The sequence below is a fragment of the Myiozetetes cayanensis genome, unplaced genomic scaffold (assembly GCF_022539395.1).
Source record: "Myiozetetes cayanensis isolate MyiCay16 unplaced genomic scaffold, myiCay2020 scf12, whole genome shotgun sequence".
Lineage (NCBI taxonomy): Eukaryota > Metazoa > Chordata > Aves > Passeriformes > Tyrannidae > Myiozetetes > Myiozetetes cayanensis.
This window is the reverse complement of record NW_026086826.1, coordinates 12,878,279-12,902,704: the sequence shown is the minus strand read 5'-3', so window position 1 is coordinate 12,902,704 and position 24,426 is coordinate 12,878,279. Positions and strand designations below refer to the sequence as shown.

Sequence of the window (24,426 nt, the reverse complement as noted above, 5' to 3'; positions counted from 1 at the left end):
TTTAGTTGGAAGCAAATATTTTCTGTGCAAGAAATACCTGTATTTCCTATGGCCTAGAATCATAGAATCGTTAAGATTGGATAAGACATTGAGTCCAACCTAGGAAAAAATCCATCCCAAAAAAAACCCTCCTTGTCCATATACCGTCCATTCTGACAGCAAAGTACCACATGCATCTGGAGGAAACCTGCAAAAAAAAAAATTTATGGAGTTAAAAATTAGGAAAATCGTGTTTTGGGAACAGAGCGAGGACCCAGATGAACGCTTTTCCCCGTGGCCCGAACTTGCTGTATTTCCTATTCCTGCTTATTAAGCAGGCAGCTGACAGCTGCTGGCAAAGCTTGGGAATAGCAGGAGTGTAGCGTGTCCAAAAGCTCTCCGGGCCTCTTTTGGGCAGCAGCCTGGGAGCAGCTCCTGAGGCAGGTTATCTATAGGCCAGCTTTGGCCAAGGATCTCTGCGTGTCCCAGCCACAAATAGCACAGCAAGCTGCTCCTTTGGCCCGTGGAAATGCTGGTTTTACTCCAGTGGGAAAGGAGAACACAAGTGTCTGTCTTGCAGGAGGACGGCAGCAGCCAGCCCAGCTTTTGGTGGCAGCTCCTGGAAGAATTATGTGGATTTTTTAATTACTCCCTCGCTGTCTGCTGGTGCCTAATGAGTGCAATCAGTAGCAGCACTAATGAGATGGCTGCCCTGAGACCCATATGTGGGGTTTTGGGGATTTGGAAGATGTAATAAAAAAGTATGTCTCTTATTAGGAGCAGAAGTGCTGAGTTAATAGTCCTTGGCTATTTAATTCACAAGCAGTTGTTGTCTGTGGTTCAGATCTTCAGGACTGATTAGGTATTGATGAGCATGCATGAATGATTCTCTGGTAGGAAAGTTTGCCAACATTTGAAGAGCACCAAAGCCCCAGACCTTGCCATCCATCCTTCCCTTGACAAACTGCAGTATGATCTACGTCCTGATCCAGTGGGGGCTGCAATCCCTGCAAGGAAGTTGATTTAAATATTTTAATACCTCCTTTTTAATGTTAGGAATGGAAATGTTGTCTTATGGCCAGAAGTCCCTGAAAACTGTTAATGATATTCAGTGGACAACACTGTCATTTGGCCTTTTGACCTGTGTGGCTGATTGTGGGGCTCTTTAATGCAAACACCAACATGCAGGAATGGAGTGTGACAGTCCGGAGAGGAGCTGAAGCTTCCTGCAGGCTCCAGTTCCAGCTTCCTGCCAAAGGGAATGCACAGCTCTGGTGATTGTATTCACTTGATGATTGATTGCCCTGTTTATATTAAAATATTTGTTTTCACCATAGAACCACAGAGTGCTTTGGCTTGGGAGGGACCTTAAAGTTCATCTCATTCCACCCCCTGCCATGGGCAGGGACACCTTCCACTATCCCAGGTTGCTCCAACCTGGCCTTGGACACTTCCAGGGATCCAGGGGCAGCCCCAGCTTCTCTAGGCAACCTGTGTCAGGGACTCACCACCCTCCCAGGGAAGAATTTCTTCCCATATTCCATCTAACCCTGCCCTTTGTCAGTGGGAAGCCATTCCCCCTTGTCCTGTCACTATCTGTCTGTGTTTCACATGTGTTTAATTCAAGGTGTCACCTAAACCTATTATACCATGTCTGCATTTGAAAAATTTTGGAATACTGAACATACACCAGCTTAGAGTGCAGCACTGGGGAGCTGAACATGCACAGTCCTTTCAAAGCAACAAAAGGGAGAAGCTCTGTCTTCCCTGGGAGTGACAAATCCCAAGCCTTGGAGACAAGCAGCCGAGAAGTCCATTTCCGTGAGCAAATCCCCTCCTTTAAAGCTGCCTGTGCCATCTGGCGAGGAGCACGTCAGGGATCCGTGTGGGAAACATTTGGATTTTATTCATAGAATGTGTGTGATGCAACATGGCCTCCGAGTGTGTGATGGGGCATCAAGGCTTTTCCTGGAAATACCTGCATTGTAAACACCAAGAGTTTTAATTAAGTGTTGCTTGGTGGCATTTGATTCATCACAAAAGCAAAAAAGGGTTTGAGAAAACAATGTTTTGAGTTCTTAGGGTGTAATTTGTGGTGGTTGTTAATATCCTAAGAAGGGGGTGAGCTGCTCCGATTCCTCTCAGATCCACCGCAGGAGGGGCTTCCTCAAAGACCTTCCCAAAAAAGAGCTGTGAGATTGCAGGGAAACCTGATGAAGAACAATCCATGCAACCAAAAATAATTTTCAGTTTCTCCTGAAAAAACTAAAGTATGGAGTTTTCCAAACCAGTTTGTTTTGGAGTCTTCAATTTATGAGCAACATGCATTCAAAAACTGAACAAATGTAATTAAATTACTTTTTAAAGCAATTATTTCAAGCTTCTTGGAGCAGGATAAGCAAATATTAGAAATATTATCCTTGTTGAGCACAAAGTTAATTTTATAACATCTAGTAAAAGATTCTGACAAATTACAGATATAAAGTGTGAGCATTCGAATTGTGTTTTCATGGACATGTCAAATCTGTGCCTGTTTAATATGTTTTAATGTCTTGATATAATCCCCCCTCTGGCTATAACTAGATACTACTATATAAAAATAGACAATGATGTGGTTTTATATTAATATATAGATATATAGATATATTAGTATATAAATATGTCAATATATGTTTATATTTACCACATTAACTTGATAATGCCTGCTAATTGCATAGATCAGCTAAGTAGATGAGTAGAAATGTCCATGGAAGTGTGAAATTCTGTTACAGTTTTAATTTAATGGCAACTTAGAGATACAAACTGTGAGCATAGGAAGTCATGCTTTGAAGAACATGTCAAATCTGTGCCTGTTTAATATGTTTTAATCTCCTGATGTGATCTACTTTGGCTATAACTGGATACTAATATACAGGAAAATATTGTAATGTATTCATATAGCGGGGTCTCGATAGATCGGTGTATTAGCGCATGATTATATCGCTGGTGTGATATTAATAAGGAAACACTGATATATTTATATGCAATATGCGGTATAACGATATTAATGTAAAATATTTATTGCCTATTGTATTATATATGATACCATATACTATATGTTATCATCTACATAATTGTATATAAAATCATATATATAATATAATTATATCAATCTATTAGGATCAATATATTAATATACAACACACAGCATATATATATATAATATATTACCATATATTATCATATGCAATATATAGTATATTATTGTATCAATAATATATAGTATATTATCATATATGTATATATGATATATTATGATACATTATATATTATCGTCTATATAATTATATATAAAATCATATATCAAATATAATCATATCAATCTATTAGTATTAATATAGTAATATAAATATAATAACATTACTATATTAATATTATAATAATTAATATTACTATATTAATATACAATATATATTATATACTATAGATTATATACTATATAATATATTAGTAGTATTATTAAATAGTATATATGTGATATATATTGTATAATTATATACTATTATATATAACATATAATAGTATTAATATATGAATATACATGTAATTAACATGTAGCATAAATATATATCATATAGCACCTTACGTTATCATACACAATATATAGCACATTATTGCATCGATGATAATACACAGTATATATATAAATACTTTACATTAATATCGTTATACCGCATATTGCATATTGATATATTGTTTCCCTATTACTATCACGCCAGCGATACAATTGCGCGCTGATACACTGATCAATCGATACACCGCTATATGAATAAATTATAATATTTTTGTGTACATTAGTGTGTGATTTCGGGTTTATTTGTGAGGGAAACGGGCTGGACCATCCACGCGCGAGGCGCGGGGGTCGACGGGGTAGGCGGGGGGGGGCGCGGAGCGGGCGGAGCCCGCTCCGCGCCCCCCGCCTACCCCGTCGACCCACTTCCCCCCCCTCTCTTCTCCGGTGGTACAGCCCGCGGCGGGAAATCCCGCTCCGGGCTCGCACACAAAGCGGGCGCAGTTCCGGGCGCGGCCGCGGGTGGCGCTGCGGCGCCCGCCCCGCCGAAAAGGAGGTGGGGGGGAGCCCGGATGCGGCCGCGCCGGAAGAGAAGCGCGTCCGCCCAGGGCCCGCCATCTTGTGCGGCAGCGAGCAGGGCGCGGGGGGCCCCGGTAGCATCCGCGCAGGATCCCGCCGACGGGGGCCCATCATGCCGGGACACCTGCAGGAGGGCTTCGGGTGCGTCGTCACCAACCGCTTCGACCAGCTCTTCGATGACGAGTCCGACCCTTTCGAGGTGCTGCGCGCGGCGGAGAGCCGGAGGAAGGAGAGCGGCGGCGGCGGCGGCGGGAGCCAGGCGGGCGGCGGGGCCCGCGGCGCGGCGGGCGCGCAGAGCGGCTCTCGGGCGGGGCCGGCGGCGGCGGGGGACAGGCGGGCGGCGGCGCGGTCAGCGCGGCCAAGCAGCTGCGCAGGGAGTCGCAGAAGGAGCGCAAGAACCCGCTGCCGCCCTTCGCCGGCGGGGACCGCCGGGAGGACGGCGGGGGCCAGCCCGGCGCGCCGCTGCGGAAGGAGGGTGAGCGGGGCCGCGGGGAAGGGAGGGAGGGAGGGAGGGCGGCCCGGCCTGCACAAAGGGGGCCCGGGTAGGGTAGGGCCGGGCCGCACGTGGGGCCCGCCCGGGCAGAGGGAGCGGGAGCGGCGGCCGCGGGCCCGCCCGGCCACACGTGTCCCGCGCAAAATGGAGTCGGGCGTGCGGGGGGCGCCCGGGCCCGGCCGAGGGAGAGGGGTGGCGTGAGGTGGGGAATCCTGGCAGTGTTATAGGATCGTGGAGTGGTTTAGGTTGGGAGAGGCCTTAAAGCTCGTCCCGTTCCAGCACCGTGCCGCGGGCAGGGACACTTTCCACAAGACCAGGTTCTTCAAAGCCGCGTCCAGCCTGGCCTTGGACACCTCAGGGATGAGGCAGCCACAGCTTCTCTGGACAACCCGTCCAGAGGGGCCTCAGCACCCTCACAGGGAATAATTTCTTCCCGATATGCAGTCTGAACCAGCACATGGAATCCCGGAATCGTTTGGGTTGGAAAGGACCTGAAAGCTCATCTCGTTCCACCCCCCTGCCATGTGCAGGGACACCTTTCACCAGACCAGGTTGCTCCAAATCCCGTCCAGCCTGGCATCCTGAACTTGAATCGTGTTTTGGGTGGCCGGATGGATTTGATGGGATATCTGGCAGTCCCTGGGCTTTCCAAAATCTACTCGGGTCGTTTTTCTAGGGAACAGCATTGATAGAAATCGTTTGCATTTCTTCATATATTTAAATGATAGCTCCTGTGGATTTTCCGCTGTGTTTGTGTAAATCCCTAGGATATCCCTCACGGGAAATTTTGGAAAAAAGAAATCTAAGTACAAATAGGTTAAAGGAATATGGTGTGGACAGAGCAATTAGTAGGACGGGCCACACATGGAGAGGGACAGATGTGGACACATGGCGTCTCCAGCCCATGTTGTACCGCACCCAAACTTAAACGCTCGTCAGGTGGATCAGGACTCGGATTATAAGGAATCCTTGAAATACAGCAAAGTGTGGTGACAGCAGGTGATGTGGGGGTGAGGGAATAACATGTTAACTGCAGTTTAAACGAGCATTTCAGAAATCCTGATGTTAAGTGAAAGCATCTTAAATGCTTTAGCATTTGCATTGCAAAATAATTCTCCACTGTATTTTATGGTTTTTGAGAAAGAAATAGTTTTAATATAGTTGTTTTGGAAAATGGGTCTTCTAAATGTTATTTGAAAACACCTTGTGAAAAGACAAATTCAGGAACTGTGTTACAGTTGTCTTTGCTTATGGATCTCTTATTCCCTAACACTTGAGAGTGATTTCAGTGTAAGGGATACAAGGATTTGTCCCCTCACAATTTGCTAAGCCAGTGTCCTCTGGAAATGTTGGTCAGGTGTAGATTCTGGTGGTGTCCCCCAAGAGGTACACCTGGATCATGGCAGTGCCTTTGGCACCACAGGAAGACACTGAGGGGTTTGGGCAGGGCTGGCAGGCCGTGTTTATCTCCCCGTTTTCACATCTTGTTTTCAAGAGCAGTGTGAAAAATTAATATTTTCGTGGCCTATTATAGTAGTGAAACAGAGAAAGTCGGGGCTGCTGTTGTAGCAGTGGCCATGGAGCAGTGTGGTAAACAAAGTCACTTTCCAGTTTGAAAATGTCTATTTTTGTGTGTGACTGTTTTTGCACTTCTGGCATTATAAAGGTGCTTGGTGCCAAGGCTTGTTTCCTTTGTGAATGTATTTAAAACTATTCCACTACTCCACGAAGCTGCAGGTGATTTGACTGGTGAATTACCAGTTCAAAGCTTGGTGATACTGAGAAATAACTCGTATTTTGCGTTAGGCTTCAGCTGGAACTGGGTTTTGCTGAGCACAGGGCGTTGAAGTGGAAATTCAAAAGCCGTGGCTGTTCCATTCCAGTTCTGCAGCATACCTCCTCTGTGGCACCGGCCTGCTCCTCTCCCTGCTTCCCCTTCTCACACGGAATGCTTGTCCTCCTTGGAGAGCCCTTTTCCAAGTGCAGGCCGGGGAGATAAACCCCTTGTTTCCTTAGCGAGTGAGGAATACTTAGGAAACTATGGATGTCATGCAAACTTCATGTTAAGTACAGCTTGTAAGGTGAGGGAGACATTGTTCATCTGGGTGTGTTGGCTTGGATATCATTACAACTGTAACTTCTGTAGCCCCACCCAAATTTGACATTGCTTGTTAAGCAGGAACTTAGTTATTTAAAAAAATTCAAAAATCAGCTTTTAATTTAAAAGCTAGTTCGTAATTCTTGAGCCAATGCTTTGGCAAGAAAATGGTACAACAAAGCAGCAATATGTTTGTGCAGATCTTTCTAAAGAAGAGTAAACAAGGCCTTTCACTTGAATCTAACACAGTTTTCTTTTCCACTCTTCAGATGGCTAAGTGAAGAAGAGAGTGGCCACGGGAGGTTTTTATTTAAAGTAAAAAACCCTTTCAGAAGGCCTAGGGAGGGAGAAAGGACGCTGGGCAGCTTCATGACACAGGATTCTTAAGCTATTTTAAGCAGTGCACAAGGAAGAGAATCTTTGTCAGGGAATGTGTGTTGAGCTGGGAGGATGAGTGTGGGGGCACCATTTCAGTACCTGCAGTACTGGGATACAGATGGCACCTGTCTGGGTGTACTGCTGTCCAAAAGAGTTTCCAAGAACAGAATCCCAGGTTTAGGTTGGAAAAGACCTCAAAGATCCTTGAGTCCAGCCTTCAGAACAGCACAGAGTCACTGTCCTAGGGAGCACAGGGTTGACTTAGGACCCAGTGAGGCAATGCTCACTTTCCTTTGCTGTTCATTAGAATAAAACCCACTTTTTTTTTTTTTTACCTGAAAAGGACCTTTCAGAGAAAAATAGTAAAAAAATCTTGCTTACCTTGATCCTTGTTTGAAAGTTGACTTTGTCATTTCAGCAGAGATTACCAGTGTTTTCAGTCAAACACAATTTGATTGAATTCCTGGGCAAAAATGAGACTAAGAAGAGTGAGATGCTCTACATTGACTTTTTATGAAGGTGGAGTTGCTCAGACTATGTAGAAGCAGCTTGTTTGAGGGTGCTGGGGGTCGGTATCTGTCCCAGAGCAGCTCCACATTCCGTTGATGTGTGTGGCCTGATGTTTCAGGGATAAGGAGGATTGGCAGGAGGCCTGATCAGCAGCAGCAGCAGCAGCAGCAGGGGGATGGCAAACCCATTGACCGGAGACCTGAACGACGACCTCCCCGGGAGCGCCGCTTCGAGAAACCCGCCGAGGAGAAGGGAGAAGGGGGAGAGTTCTCTGTCGATAAGTAAGTTTTGTCTTGCAGGATAAGGAGCTTTCCTACCTCTGACAGGACAGGGCTGCCCTGCCTTCTGCTGTGAAGTTAAAAAAGCTGATTGAATCATAATTAAATCGATTAAATTTTTGTCATGCCAAAGAAGAGCAGATGTCATGCTGTTCTCTTTCCATTGCTATGATTTTGTTTGTAAACTTAAGTTTTAGGCTGGGAGTGAGCTATATAAATAGCTTCATAGGTGTAACTGAAATATATGGTTTAAATCAAGATACCCACCATATCTCTGTAAATCCATAGCAGATAGCTCAGGAAAGGAGCTCAAGTGTAGCTGTTTCCTGCAGGATGAGATTTGTTTGCTGTCACAGCTGTGGCTTTAATCTGTACAACTGACTCAAAGCCAGCAGAAGTTTGTCCACGTAGGTGTTTACACCTTGGCTGCAGTGGCTTCAGACCTGGAAGTAGTGAAGTCATCTTAGAGCAACATGAGGTTTAAAGTGGCTTGAGTATTGTGAAGGATCCGTAATTCAAGTAATGTTCAAATATTAAAATTTTAGCAACCAGAATTAAAATCCATTTAAAAGTAAATTGGATAAAAGTGAGTTTAGTTGGAATTGTAGTATCAGCTAGTTATGTGAAAGAATACAGACACTAAATTTTGGAACTTAATGCCAGAGGATGCAAACAAACAATAATCCCAAGCATTTGTTTCTGGATTCCAAAATCTCAGAATCACAGAATGGTTTGGGTTGGAAGGGACCTTAAAGAGGATCCAGTTCCAACCTCCTGCCATGGGCAGGAACACCTTCCACTAGACCAGAGTGCTCCAAGCCCCAACCTGGCCTTGAACACTTCCAGGGATGGAGAGTAGGAGTGTTTTTTTGAAACTAGAGCTTTGACCCAGTTACAAAGGAAAAATAAGTAAGTAAAATTAGCAAAGAGGACAAGAACAGTATAAACTATGCTGTAGATTTTTGGGGGTGAGTCACTCACATCTGTCTGTCCGTGCCAGGCCCATCATTGACCGACCCATGCGTGGACGTGGTGGACTGGGCCGGGGCCGTGGCCGTGGCCGCGGGATGGGCCGAGGAGATGGGTTTGACTCCCGTGGCAAACGGGAATTTGACAGACACAGTGGCAGCGATAGATCGTAAGTCTTTAACTTTTTCTATATTTTCTGGCTCTTCTTTACCATTCTTACACAATTGCAAATTGCTCTTTGAATCTCTGTGTCCGGACACTATGATGTTAACTCAGTTTTGTTAGTTCTGTTTCACATTCACATTTCAGCGGCCTAAAGCACGAGGACAAGCGTGGTGGCAGCGGCTCACACAACTGGGGAACCGTGAAAGACGAGCTCACGTGAGTACTCTGTCTTTGCTCACTAAACTGTTAGCAGAGTGCTAATCAGTCCTAATTAGGGCTTACAGAACACACAGATTTACCTGCCTTTTTACCTTTGATTTTGTTAGTTGTACTGCTCTTCTGCAGAATTAAAAAGTAAGCAATTTCTTGTAACATAAGAAGTGACTTCACTGTAAACTGGAATTTTGGGGAAGTTTATATTGAGAGGTCTTGTGCTGATCTTTGAACAATTCTTTTACTAGAAACTAGAACAGTTTTTAGATTAGGTTAAGCATGCTTTTTGTGTTACAAAAATTCAGGTATTACATGGAAAGCTTTTTAATACCCAAATCCATTTTGTGTCAGAGGGATAGCGGGAGGCTTTCAGGAGAGCTTCAAGGAAGAGTTGGGGAAAACTATTAGTTGGGTGAAAAGCATAGAATTTGAAAGTCATAGGCAGCACCAAGCCTTAATAAAATAGTAAATCCACTATAGATCTTGATTGTTAATCTCATGTAGCTTTAAAGAAGGATGAACTTGTAAAAAACCCAAACTCCAACCGTTATGTAATTGCAGTGAATTGGATCAGTCAGCTGTAACTGAGGAAACGCCAGAGGGAGAGGAGCATCCGCCTGCTGATTCTGAAAATAAGTGAGTACCACCTCTCTTCATGTCTTTGGTTACTCCAGAGGTACTAGTGCTTTGCCTTCAACCTCTGACATTTATTCCCACATCAGTTTTGCCAAATTCAGATTTGTCAGTAGATGATCCACAATGCTGCTGAACCACTGTCGTGTTAAAAACTGCATGTCTGAAAACTGTGGTCTTGAAACTGTTCCTTGGGGTCCTGCAGGCTCTTGGGTCACTTTCAGATTTATTTATTAATAATAACTTCTAATACACTTTGGGTCTTGAGCTTGCAACTCCTCATTCCAAATTCAAAAGAACCCGTGCTCAGGACTAGGTAGAACCAACAAGTAGAAGGGACAAATGCCAGTGGAGGGCAACTTTTTTAGCCTTAGTTTTCCAAAACAGCTTTGTGTCACTGGCTGTAGGAGAAAGGTTGTATCTCTAATTCTCCAGCCTCTGTGTGTGCAGGCAGTTTTCAGAGTTGCCTGGATCTCTTTCCATTTCATTTGGACACTGTTACAGAAGGAACCAGTGACTGGGTGAGTGAAAGAGTAACCAGAGAAGCAGAGCAAGTGTTACTGAGTTGGTGTGAAAATATGATAAGGAAGTTTTATGGTAGCACAGTACAATAAAATACTGTATTGTAATGAGGAATGTGCTTTATACTGGATTCCAAAAAAATGGTAAATGGATAAGACAGATTTTTGATTTCTGATATGGAGTTTGCTGTACCTTGATTTCTTCACTAATAACTTTGGCAAAGAGGGTGCAGCTACTGCCTAGAGAGTAAGAAATGGATTTAGTTTAACTGAAAAAAGACTAAGTGTTCTTACTTCTCCAGTGTTGTGATCCAAGGTTAAGGACATTTTTAAGGACTTAAAATTTTAGCATTGGTTGGAACATGCAGGCTAGCTAGTCCTTCAAAAAATTCTATGTACTGGAAATCTGGATATATTGAATTTGCAGTGTCTGCAGTATTCCCTGGATCTTTTGTAGTAGCAGTGTTACCTGCACAACTCTGCAGCTCTTTGGATGGTTTTTTCTTCCTCAGATCTGCAGGAAATTCTCAGTTTCAAGCATAAAACATCTGTTGTAATCATCAGTTGTCTTTATAGAAAAGCATTTTTACATGGGTTACTTTTCAAATTGGCTGGTTTGGTGTGGATCTCTATCCTAAATGTTTCATCACAATTGTAGGATGTTTTACTGCAGTAAAATGTGCAGGTAATATCTTTGCCTTGAACTAAACAAGTTTTTCTGATTACATACAATGTCAAAAATCACTCTGTCCTACACAATGAGAAAATACAGTTATCTCGACATAAAACGTCTGTGTTATTACATGGAAATTAATGGCTACCAAATAAAGTCTGTTTGCTGCTCTAGTTTTCTGTAAATCAGAAATTTAGTTGCATAAACACATTGAACAGTGTCTGGAGGTTTGGCCTCTTGTGTAGCTGGAACATGGTCTGTTACTGGGCGTGGTGGTTGTGTGTTTTACTTTAAAGTAGCTCTTTGGCAGAAGGCAGAGGTGATGTATCTCACAAGTAAGTTGTATACCGTTGTTTTTTCAAGTAAGCTGAAAGTAAAACTTGTTTATATAATTGTCTTTGGTTTAATAAAGGAAGCAAACTCTCCAATTTCGATTAAATTCTATTTTTTAAAAAAACTAAAAAGCTTGAAAACTGTTGGAAGAACAAATTCTCACTGCCTTAACTTGAACATTTTTGAGAGATATGCCTCAGAAAATGGGTAAAGAATCTCCAGACATGTCCATTGCAGAAGTTAGGCTTGAACATTTATAAATAAAATTGTCATTAATGTGGAGAATTGATGGCACTGGTCAGTTTTACTGTTGACATTTTGCTGTGCTCACTATTTAGTTGCTCAAAGGTGACTGGGTGTAAATTTTTTTTTTTTTGTACTCTGGCTAAAGGAGATGAATTTTCCTGTGCTGCAACTTTGTGTTTACATACATAAAACTCTTATAAATATAGGATTTCTAAATTTATAAGTATAAAAACAAATGTGGATTTATAATGTAATTTATAATCTGGTGCCAACCAACTAGCAGATGATTTTGGAATTGTATTTAGAGTATAAATTCTAGGTCATGAACATAATATCCATGAATTTACTGCAGAGAGAATGAGGTTGAAGAAGTTAAGGAAGAAGGCCCTAAGGAAATGACCCTGGACGAGTGGAAAGCCATTCAGAGCAAGGATCGTGCAAAAGTTGAGTTCAACATCCGTAAACCAAACGAGGGGGCTGACGGACAATGGAAAAAAGGATTTGTTCTTCACAAGTCAAAGAGCGAGGAGGTAAAGTGACTTTCCATGCTCGTAGCATCCAGTTTGTAAAGGCTTTGCTCTTGATAGGCTTTTCTTGGAATGGAAGCACTGTTGTGTGAGACACTGACCTGCAGCTGCAACTTTGTAGAATGGAACAACATTGTTTTAGCAGAGTTGAAGTTCTGCAGTAGCACAAGTGGCGGTTCTGGCTGTGGTTGGTGTTAGGTGAACTGTACCCTTAGGCTGGTGTATAGGCTGGTAAAACCTAGAAATAAGCTTGGATTACTGCTGCACCTGGGCAGGTAGCTGTGTAAGAACTGCCTCTTGGTGAGGATTTTAGAGAAAGGTTGTCAGGTTTTCTTGTTTAAAAAAGAAAATTTAATGCTATTTAGCATCTCTGTTAGGCAATACACAAATTAATGATGCTTGCTAAACACAGTGTAAGATTGAGGGAAGACTGGTTATGTCTCAAGAGACCTTAATACCTCACCTGTGTACCTTCAATTTCTAACATGGGTGTCTTCTTGTTTTGTGATACATAGACAAGATTTTGGGAAACCGGTTGAAATACATTTGTGTGCATCAGTGATACTCAGCACAGTTGCTATAGAATTGTTTTAAAATCAGTTTCCTCGAGCATACTCATTTCAGACATTGCGAAGTGTTAATTATTCTTTCCAAGATTGTCAAGGAGAGATGTACAAGGGAGGGAAGTGCTGAGAGTTCTGTTTTGTAATGCAGGGCTGCCTTAATCTTTGGTTTTAATCTTTGCTTTTAACACTCTGTAATATGTTAAGTAGTTCACTTAAGAGATTGGTGGCTGCAACTTTGTATACAGATGGTTATGGCTCCTTTGAAGTAACTAGATAATATGTAATACTCAGCTTGGTCTCCTAATACATATTCCTGCTTTTTCACACCTTGCCAGTTTTTATCCTGTGAGCTGGGCCATAATACAGACGGAGAGGTATTTTCCAGTTTTCCAATGAAAACTCCATTTCTGTTCTCATTGAACTCACTCTGAGTTTGACTTGGTCACAGTCAGGCTATTTTCTTGCTGTATGAGGTAGTTCAGTTCTTTAAATGATTGCATGTCTCTGTTTTCCTTAAGCTGTTTAATGAAGTGTTCATTAAATGCTGTTTTCTCTCGCATGTGTAGAAAAGGGAATTTGAGTTACACTTAATGTTCCTGTGTACTAAGTATTTATGTACTTTACTGAGATTTACTAAACTTGTAGTCCTTCAAGTTCCCTTAATCTTTCTGATTCAGGTTTATTTGACATTTCATCAGCTGACGACAGTCTTTTTTAACACATGAGCATGTGTGATAGTATAGGATGATGGTACTCGTGAGTGATTTAGAGCCTACAAAGATCCATACTGTATTTTCCATTCGAAAACTGAATCAGTACTTAATGAAGACAAAAAACCCAAGGAAAAAAACCCAAAGAACAGACAAATCCAAAGCAAACCAATTAGAATAATCAATTTACTTCCGTGGAAGAACTGACATGATTAGTAGATTGTTCTATTCAGATAAATAAGTTGGATATTTTTAGCACTATCACGTAAGAATTTAACAGCTTCTTGCTGCGTAAGCATGAAAGTGAGGTATTAACAAATCTGCCTTTAAATTTAGATGCTTTTAGCCTGCTTTATTGTCTGTCCAGCAGATGTGTCTGCCCATCTCACTTATCCATTGTTCCCTGATCTCAGGGGAAACAGTGTGGGGATTTTCTCTCTGGATTATAAGAGAATAGCTCTGTAATATAGTCGTTAGGAAAGCCTTTGCTGCAGCTCCTTTGTTGAAGGTGGAATATTCAGAAAACATACCAGTCACCTGCTGTTTCCTCTCTTTGTCCTCTTGGACTTACTTATGAGTCACAAAATTCAGGTTGCTCTAAGGTTTTTGTGATTCTTATTGTTAAGAAGAGAGACGAATGTGAGGAAGTGATTTGGTTTATAGGTAAGTTCTGGTTTTCAGCCCCAAATCTTCTGTGTTCTTATGGCTGAAAACCACCATGTGTCCCAGTAGATTTTCTCAGAAATTTGGATTGACGTATTGTGATGAGCTCCCTTATTCCTATAGTAGAGAACTACTGAAAAATTGCCCTAGGAGTCTGTGGGAAAAGGGAGTCTGAGGATCTAGTGCTGTTCATCTGCCTTAGTCTTGGGAAAGAGTTCTCCTCCTAATCCTCCTCACTGAGGGGTGAAACGCTTGACCATGTCTGAGGTCTTTCCTCTTTTTCATTTTTTCTCTGCAATTACTAGAAAGTCATACTTTGGGTAAAATGAATTTTCAGTACTGTCTCAGATTCTTGCTGGTTTAGTCTGAAATCCATGGACATTGGCAGCCCTAGTCTGATGAACCTCTTTCCAGGAGATTGGGTTATACCATAAAAGAGAGATCCTCTTTTTAACTTCTCTGCAGCTGGTTTAGGGCTTGAGTCTTTAATTTCTACAAAAAAAAACCCAAACCCAGGAGGGGGTTACACTGTGGACAGATTTTAAAATTTATTCTGAAAGTTGGATGCAGGACTCCTGGAAAGACTGATACACTAATCAGTTCCTGCTCTGTGTACCTGCTGTGCCTCTTCCCTGTGCCTTCAAAGCTTCTCACTAATCTGATCACTACCTTAGAGGAGGTTGCAGTGGGAGACTGAGAAATACATTTTGGAAAAGAATAGTTCATCTTCTCAAAACTGGGAGGAACAACTCTTGTCTGGAGGCTCTGCAGGAAGCTTTTCCATTAACAGTGATTTTAACATCCCACTCTTCCCTGCCCATCTCCCCACAGTGCTGGAGACCATCCTGCATGTGTGGTCTGTGCCAGGGCTCCCAGCAGCTCCTGGTGAACCTTCCTGGTGTCCATCTGAGCTTTCTCTTGTCTCCACCCCTGTGGCACATCCATCCTCTAAATCTCTCTGGGTGCTTGCACAGCTTCATCTCATCCCTTTGCTGCTTCGTGTGCTCAGTGACATCTGTACCCAGCGAGTTCATGTGACCTGATTACCTGTTGTTTCTGTATGTAGTTGAGTCTCATTTCTTCCTTTTGTTTTCTCCCTTTGTTCTTTTGTCACTTTGGCGTGGACACGCAACTTTCATCAGACAAAGGCGATGACAGAAATGCAGGGGAGTCTGCTGGATTCAAATGAGGTACTGATGCTTTCTATCTAACTGGGGGTACCTGTGTGTTAGCATGAGCCCCTCCGGAAGGGAAGGTTTGCACAGTAAAAACTCACCAAAATAGAGAATACAAGTGGATTCACTATGGAGCTTTTCTGTCCATGCCTGTTGTCTCACTGTGCACAGCACCCTTCATGATTAGTCCCCTTGCTCCTCGTTCACCCGATTTCAAACCTTACCAGAAATGCTTCTATCATGAGTCTCTTTATTTTTGTTGTTGCTGGTGTTTTTACATCTTTCACTGCCTGCTTTGGCCCTCTTGGTAATTTGTTCTTAATTTTTGACAGCCTTCCCCAAGGCCCCTAAGTGCAGCACTGCTTATGAGATCAGAGCACTATTGAGAGTTACCACTATACAGAAATTAAATGTTTCCAAAGATTATTCAGGATAAGCAATTTGTCCAGTATGTCTATGTCTGTTGTCACCTAAGTGATTTAAGAGGCTGAGGAGAATGTGCCAAGTCTTTTGTTGGTGTTTTAAATAAGCTTTAGTTACTCTGGATAGAGGAATAGGTTATGTGTGGAATTTGCTTTTTGTTGTTTCAGTGGTTAAAGTTGTGAAAATAGAGTGGTTTTTGGTAAATTGTAGTGATTTTTTTTTTTTAACAAAAACAGCCTAGGGAAGAAAATCACAGAATTACTGTAGAAATCCTTGACATTATCGCTCAGAAAAGAGAATGTCACATGGCTACCAGTAGATGAAAATAAAATGTCAGTACCCTGCAGTGATTAAAGCTGTAGATAAAAAATGAAGTAGTAAGAAAGGAATCAAAAACACAACTATGGTACTTTTACTGTTTTACAGAGTGTTGGTGTACTTTAGGTTTGAGTAGTGCCTTGTTAGGCTGAGGTGTGGAGTGACTTTTCTCTGGAAAATAACTGTTCAGGTGAACTTCCTAAGGCTGGCAAAGAGATCTCTGAGAGAAGGGTGTACAATTAAATCTGTAAAATCAGGAGTGGAGTGGGGACCAGTTGTTATGTGGAATCCATCCCAGTGGAATATGTTGGAAATAAAGCAGCATGGAGGGTGTTTCTCATTGTGCCTAAATAAATTGGAGAGAGACTGTTTACAAGGACCTGGAGGGACAGGACAAGGAGGAATGGCTTCCCACTGCCAGAGGGCTGGTTAGGTGGGATACTGGGGAGAAATCCTTCCCTGGGAGGGTGGCGAGGCTCTGGCACAGGTTGCCCAGAGCAGCTGTGGCTGCCCCATCCCTGGAAGTGTCCAAGGCCAGGTTGGACAGGGCTTGGAGCAACCTGGGCTAGTGGAAGGTGACCCTGCCCATGGCAGGGGGTGGAATGAGATGAGCTTTAAGATCTCTGCCAATCCAGGCAATTCTGTGATGATTCCATGAAATGGCAGTGCCGTGCACTGTAGGATATTGGGAGGGCAGATGTACAGCTGGACAGGAAGAGGGACCTTGAGAGTGATGATGGAGAAGAGTTGTTATGGCTCTGTCCACACTGGTGCTTGTGACTGACCTGTGGGATCCCTGACAGCAGCTTTGATTTCAGACTGCTCCATCCCTTGGCAGCCTTGTGAAGGCTCCACAAATGGTAGTTGAAGCATGCACAGCTTAATTGCACAATAAGTTGCCTTTGAAAGTCACAGTGTTGTGTAACTACACTAGAAAAGTAAATTGGAGTCAGGAGACTTGAGCTTGCACATTGCACTTGTGTAGGGAAGCCAAGCAAGTGGTAATTGCTGTGCCAGGAGTTGGGGGCTTAGAGGGCAAGAAGACATTGTATGTTGTCATGGTACCAAAACATGATGGTTGGGCCTTGTGATAAGGCGGAGTTTTAGATTCTGTGTATCATCCTAAGTGCCAAAAACTGACTTGCACATGGAAAAATTTTTTTATACAAAATAAGAAAAAATAATTGCTTTTCAAAGGCACTTGGTTGAGTTCGTTGTGCAATTGAAATACTCAAATATGCTGAATAGTCACATTGATGGCACTTGGTATAACTCTTGGGACCGTCACTTGTTCCCTGATGCTCAGGTTTCCCCTGAATGCACTGGGAACAAACCAGTCAGGGAATATCATGGCAAAGGTGATGAGAGCCATATTTTCCAGTGTCATTGGTGAGAGTCATTCTTACTGTGTTTTATCTCCTCTAGTTATGTGTGTTTGAGCTCTTTGTGCCTTGTTTGCTGTTACAGTGAATGCAAAGCAATGAGTGATTGCCAGCAACTCCCTGGTTTTAAATATTTATACTGGGCTAACAAAGTGTAAATCCTCATGGAGCAAAATAAGGATGGGTGACTAAGTATTGAAAGAGTGGAAGGACTTGACAGAACCAGAGCATTTTTCAGGATACAAAATGAGAATTGCTAGAACATGAAGTTCTGTACTAGCATGGCGATAGTCAGTTTGGTCTTAGATAAGCCTAAACATGTTCTTCTGATGGAATTCCAGGAGGAATTCCTTCCTGGAAAGGATGGTCAGGCACTGGAAGGGGCTGCCTGGGGAGGTGGTGGAGTCCCCTTCCCTGGAGGTGTCCCAAGGAGCGACTGGACATGGCACTCAGTGCTCTGGGCTGGGTGACAAGGTGGGGATCGGGCACAGGTTGGACTCAATGGGCTGGGAGGGCTTTTCCAGCCTCAGTGATTCTGTGTACTCCTGAAATACCTTGGAAACGCAAAACACCTTTGCTCAAGTGCTCGCTTGCTTCCCTTTGTGGTCTGCACAAATGGTATGACTTGATTTCTGATGAGAAGTTCCAAGTTTCTTGGATCACTTGGGGAAGTGGAGGATCAGTTTTCCAGTGGGATTGGAGGTGAGCACGGGCCGTGGTGGCACGAGCGCAGCCACAGGTGCAGAAAAGGTGATGATTTTTGGTGACTTTCTCGCTCATGGAGAAACCCTCGTTCCAGGCTCATGCTGAGGACTCTGTAATGGATCATCACTTCCGCAAGCCCGCGAATGACATCACATCCCAGCTGGAGATCAACTTTGGAGACCTGGGCCGCCCCGGCCGTGGCGGCAGAGGGGGCCGGGGGGGCCGAGGGCGCGGAGGCAGGGCCAGCCGTGGAGGCAGGACTGACAAGGTGAGCGCTGCAGCTTCACCCACACAGGGGTTGGTTTCCTCTTGTTGGGATTTCCCTACAGGTTGTTTTAGGTGTCTTCTTTATTTCTGGGGGAGATGCTCTGACAGCAAACAGCACATTTCTAAACCAACTGAAGTGTCTTTTCTTACAAGCTTACTTTAAACAAAGTTATTGAATGTTTGAGAGGAGTTGTCATTAAACACAAAAAAAAAAGGAGGATGGGGAGTAGGCTGAATTAAAAAAAGCTTCTATCTTTGTGTTTGAACCTGAAAAATTACTTTCCAGGCTGGACAGATCTGAATGTACCATGAGCTGCTTCAGTTTGTGCCAGAGCAGAACCCCAAGTGCTGGAGTAGTTATTTTCAGACACAGTCAGGATGCTTTCTGTGCACTGTGACCTGTTGGGGGTGACAGACTGGTTTTACAGCTGCATGTCATATCTTGAATTTGATGAATTTAGATTTTTCATAGGGAAATACAACTCACTCTTTTTTTTTCTAACCTTCAGTAATTTTTTTCCTTCTCTGGTGCTAAAGCACTACGGAGATACCCTGGAAAAGTACTGACTGGGGTTTGGGAAAGAACATATGAAGTTGAAGTACTGTAGTATAACTACAGAGAAAATTTGATTTAATATGGATCACTTATTTGGCTCAAAGGCATCTAACCAAATTGTTACTAATTAGAAAATGAGCTCAGTCTGTGTGCTGTGACTTCACACAGATCAGACTTGCTGGTTTTTGTCTCTTACAGGAGACACAGACCTTTTTTCTGTAAGTTTTAGGCTTACTAGTTGGGTAACTCCTTCCTAATACCAATATAAGAATGTTTTAAAGAACTTGAATTAAACTGTGGTGGTTTGCTCTGAGTTGTTTTACTGATACTCTTCAAGAATGCTGACTTTAAGTAGTTGAAAGCTTTTCTGCACCTGATTGTGTGTTGCCTTTGTTTCCTTCCAGTTGGTTAAGGAGTTTGACGTGATCCACACGCCCAACCAGGTTGGTGATCTCTGCACGTGTGTTCCCTGTGGGCAAGGACCAAAACCCCTCATTTTTTTTGGGTGGCTTTCTGTTGTGTGCTGAGCAACAGAAGATGCTGAGACTGTAGCTTAAAACCCTGCTGTTACTTTTTAATTGTGATTTGTGACCCACAGAGTCTTAGCTAGGCAAGACAGGATCTTAGTCTTGCCCATAGGTGTTGATACAACTCTTCGTGGAATTGTTTAAATGTATTTTTTGATAAATTAATACTGTGACAGGAAATGCCACTATATTGACTCTTCCTTGTCTACTCATCCATATCCCTCATGGACAAAGTGAAGAGTATCCTAAAATACTTAATTTCTGCATTTCACTGCAGCACTGGTTTTTACATGTGATTCAGAGCCTTTTAAAAAACCCTTTTGGGGTGTACTCAGGAGATTCTTGGCTAATGTATGAATTTTTAGGGCTAGGTTGGCACAAAAATTCTTCCTATCAACGTGTGGTTTGTAATAATGATGTGCAAGCACAGTCTACTTGCCTACAGTTCCTCTTCAGATACTTTTGATTCCAGAAGAAGTATAAGAGACATTCTAGTCCTTGGAATAGTTTTAAAAAGTTGCTTTTGCACTACATTGTCCAACCCCAAACTTCACTCAGCTGTGCACCTCTAAACCAAGGTAATAACTCTGACATTTCTCTTTCAGTCAAGTGCTTCTGCTCCTGACGTAGATGACCCAGAGGCTTTCCCAGCTCTGTCCTAAACTGGATGTCATAAGCCAACCCTGCCCTGGTCGGGCTCTCCTCTCCGAGGCTTGCATGCTTAAGGATCCTAAAACAACTAAGAAACTTAAAAAAAAAAAAAAAAAAAAAAGAGACTGTCATTCATACCATTCACACCTAAAGACTGAATTTTATCTGTTTTGAAAATGAACTTCTCTCGCTACACAGAAGCAACAATATGGTAGTCAGTTTTGTATTTAGAAATGTAATGGTAGCAGGGATGTTTTCATAATTTTTTCAGAGATTATGCATTCTTCATGGATACTTTTTTGTATTGCTGCTTGAAAATATGCGTTTCCAAACTTGAAATATAGGTGTGAACAGTGTGTACCAGTTAAAAGCTTTCCCTTCATTTGTGTTCATTTTTTAAATTCAGGATTTTAGACTTTTTTCCCCAACTCCAGGCTGGGTTTTAAGTATTGCACACTATTTCCATTTCCTTAATTCCTGTTTAGCAGATTTTTCTCAGCCCCTGGTCTTTTGGAATATGTGGATTACGAATTTGGCAGACTGTTAGTGCTATATGGAATGAACTCCTGGAGTACTTTAGTTTTAATGCCTAATTTCAAACATGGAAAACCAGTAATTTTTCATCTCTTTTGGGTAGTTTGTTTACACAAAACCTTTATACAAAATTGATACCAGATACTTGAAATCAAGATTGAAAGCACATTGGTTTGTAGTTCAATACCTGTATTGATCCAGAATGATGTGTGGGTAACTGGTCTGAAAACCAGGTTTTTAAAATTAATGTATCCCACCTTCACTCACCCTTCTGACCTTTATTCCCTCCTCCTTCCTTCAACAGAACAAGATGCTTTGTTGGCAAAAAAAAAAAAAGAGTTTTTAAATTACCTTTGCTTTTTGTTTGAGAGGATACCCTGAGATTTGGGGAAATTCCTGTTGTGGGAGCTGGGATAGCCTGAGATGGGGGTAATTCCTGTCGTTGGAGCTGGGAGGTGGGGGAAGGCAGTAGCTGTGGCTGGGCAGTCCACATGGACTCAGGTGGGATGGGGGATTGAGCAGCACAGTCTGGCACACAGGTACAGCACCTGCTGTACTCCCAGCACTGCTCCCACGTCTTCTGAGGAAGGAACCCCAGCCCTTTGCTGGCTCTGGCAGGAGGGATTTTTGGCTCATCATCTCAGGTGGAGACATGGCACAACACAACAAAAAATGCAGAACGAAGCCCCAACACTTCAGCTCTCCATCAGAATTTAGCCCTGGCTTTGTGCAGTGCTCAGGATCCATTGGGTAGATCACCGTGAATGTTTTTCTGAGAGTGATTGTAAGAAACCCCTTCTTCCCCTCTGAAAATTCACTGTAGGTTTAATTTCATCCCTGTGAGTAGGAACATCACCACACACAAAAGGAGTTGAGCAAATAACTAATGAAGAGAATTTCTTAAGGTTTTTATCTGCAGCATTTGTTAGGAGATCAAGAACAGATTTCCCACTTTATTTCTAGTTTTACTCTTTGGACAGCTTAGAAAATATTTGTAGTTTCTTAACTAGGTAGATAGAAAACTAAAGGTAACACGCTATTTTTTTAAAAACTGTACAGGACTGGCAAGAAGTGTTGGAGACCTTTGGGTATGAAATCCCAACCTCCTCAGGTATGATGTTAGTGGCTGGCTTGCTTTTCCTGAGCGATTTTCTACAAGCGGTTGTGTTGTGAACCACTGTGGATATCATTGGTCTCTTCAGTGCACTCACCTGTATTTAAAGCTCCAGGGTGTGAGGAGGAGGGTGGTAAAATCTCTTGGTTCAGCTCCCCTGACCTTGCACTCTGTGTGGGGCAGGTCCAACATGGAGTTGTTCCTCTTCCCCTGCCGTTGTGGTTTGGTGGGGTGTGTTGCAGTTCCAGTGCTGGGAACACCTTGGATAACACAACTAATTCCTTATGCAGAAACACTTAGAGCAGAACTTTCTCTGGAGTATAGGCTTCCTTCCCCTTTTCCAAACTATTTGCCATTCCAGTTGCCATTCTGCTTTTTCCCAGATGATTCTGAGCAGGGATTTAGGACCCTGCAAGCTGGATTGAGCCAGCTGCTTTCCCTTCTCCTGCCACGTAGCACAGAACAGTCCCAAACAGCACCTCATGTGTGATTTTTGAGACAGCTTGTACTTACACATGGTCCTTCTGCTGTTGTGACAGATGTAAATCTGCCTCTTAAAGTCCATTTGTGTCAAGAACTGAAAGTGTGAACATTTATCTTTAATATTGGTGGGTGTTAACTGAAATAAAGGTTTATTTTCATGCTCTTTTAAAAAAATGTCCTGAAAACACACAGAAATGAAACCACTTAGGTTAATAGTGTCCCATCCAGGTTCTGCCTCAAGAGGTCCAGCCTACCTGTGGTGGTAGCTGGGCATTCCCATTAATTCCCAGTAGCTTATTTATGACAGGATCTTACTGTTAGGAACATTTTCTGTCCTCTTGCTGCTTCTGCTGTCACAACGAATCTAGAGGACTAGATCTTTTAAAATCTGATCCATTGGAAAAGAGGGTGAAGCAGAAAAAGTTAGAAACATGTGATGCAAACTGGCTTTGGAACGGAACGATGGAAGAGCGTGCAAGTTCATCTTGCAGCTGGAATGCCAGGGGTGCTTTGAGGGAACAAGGGTGATGAACCAGTGGAGAGATTAGCAAGGAGTGGAAAAGGACTTGGATTCTCCTAGAATGTCAGAAATCGGTGGGAAGATGTGCAGCTGGAGGGGCTGAGACCACCCTGACCTTTAACAACTCTGGCCACAGTGATGGGTTTGTGTAGCCACACCTCTGGACTAATAAAGGCAGGTCTTGGATCTAAAGCTGCCACTGTTCAGCATGTGCCAACCTGCTTTCCTAAAATCATTCCAAGGACCATGCTGCCTTCTCTTTGTATTCCTGGCCTGCTCTGCCATCCCCAGGGACCAGGCTTGGGGGTTTGAGCAGGGCTGAGTGTCCCAAGCAGGGCCAGTGAGGTGGGCACTGGCTGGGGAAGGGCGACCTGACTGGGGGAAAATGGTTCCTTTGCCATTATTGGGAGACTTGGGTCCTTTACTGGAACACTTCCAAGTTGGAGCTATAAAAGTCTGATCGTTGTCCTACTAATGATTCTCGACTTAAAGCTTGATTTAAACTGCCCTGTGTGGATGTTTTATCTGGAGACTTGCAGAATGAGGAGAAAATGGACTCCAGTGTTCTGTTTGTATGTTGAAGTAGAAGATCAACACACAGAAGTGGATGGATGACAAAGTAGTGCTTTAAAAAAAACAACAAACACTTTTTTGGCTTCTGATTGCCTTTCTGGGTGTCTAATTTGGTTGTACACAGCTGACTTGAGGTACTGATTTGTGATATGATGCCCAGCCAGAACCCTCTTGCCAGGGAGGTTGCCAGGTGAGGTGTGGAGAGCAGGAAACTGCTGTTGCAGTCCAGATGGAGCTGAGTAATGGGAATAACCTCGGGCTGTTAGAAGCTCCAGGGGCAACTTGTGGGTATTGACAGGCACCAGCCTGTCCTGCAGTGCCTTTGAACATGGGAGCACTGGGGCTTCCTGTAGAAGGAACACAGCCACAACAGGAATGAAAACAGGGAACAGGCTGACAGAAATCCCCCAGAGCCGGCCCTGGGGATTTGCTTGTCTCTTCACACACAGGGCAGTGTGGAAAACCCCAGCCTTGAGGTATCAGCCTCATGGTGCAGGTGCATCTCTGTCACAGCTCTGCCAGGAGACCTTTGCTGTTCCTGTCAGGTGGGATAATGGCTGTCCATGGAGGTGCTCTGGGATTGTGGTATCACAGAAGGGTTTCATCAGCAGTTTTGCCACTGCTCAGCAGCTCATGTAGCTGTCAGTGGATGGAGATTGGCCACCTCTGCCTGGGGAGGAAGAGGAGGGTGCTCCAGGTAAGTTCAGGCCTGGACTACTTCATCTCTAGCAGCAATGTTTTGGCTTTATTTTTATTTTTAAAGACACCTTGTTCTGTGTAAAGCTGCAGCATAGCCCTGGAGCTTGACCAGAGAAAACAACAGGAAACCAATTTCAGATTTCCAACATTTTATTTATATACACACACATCTAGTAAACAAAGTCATAAAATGTGTAACACACTTCAAACCTGTAATTAGAATACTTCAATAAATGATTATAATTCCTCTTGACAGTCCATTTGGCTGAGTACACGTGCTGCCTGCTGCTTTTGTTTCCGGGGAGGAATTCTTTTGTGAACTGAGCCAGGAAGTCCCACCCGTGTCCCTCAGTGCCCCCATGGGACTGGTGTCACTGGGAGCTCTGATTTTGGGCCAGTGGAGAAGCAAAGGCTG

General features: G+C 43.2%; 1 protein-coding gene across 1 annotated transcript; it reads left to right on the top strand.

The window, feature by feature from the left end:
* The first annotated feature begins 4,130 nt into the window (after positions 1-4,130).
* Positions 4,131-24,269, top strand: SERBP1 (SERPINE1 mRNA binding protein 1). The gene is given in 10 exon segments (XM_050307453.1): positions 4,131-4,407; positions 4,410-4,583; positions 7,706-7,868; positions 8,866-9,003; positions 9,144-9,215; positions 9,774-9,848; positions 11,971-12,148; positions 18,182-18,355; positions 19,315-19,353; positions 20,043-24,269. Coding segments are annotated over 10 exon segments (1,257 nt in total). The 5' UTR covers positions 4,131-4,220; the 3' UTR covers positions 20,100-24,269.
* Positions 24,270-24,426: the final 157 nt, after the last annotated feature.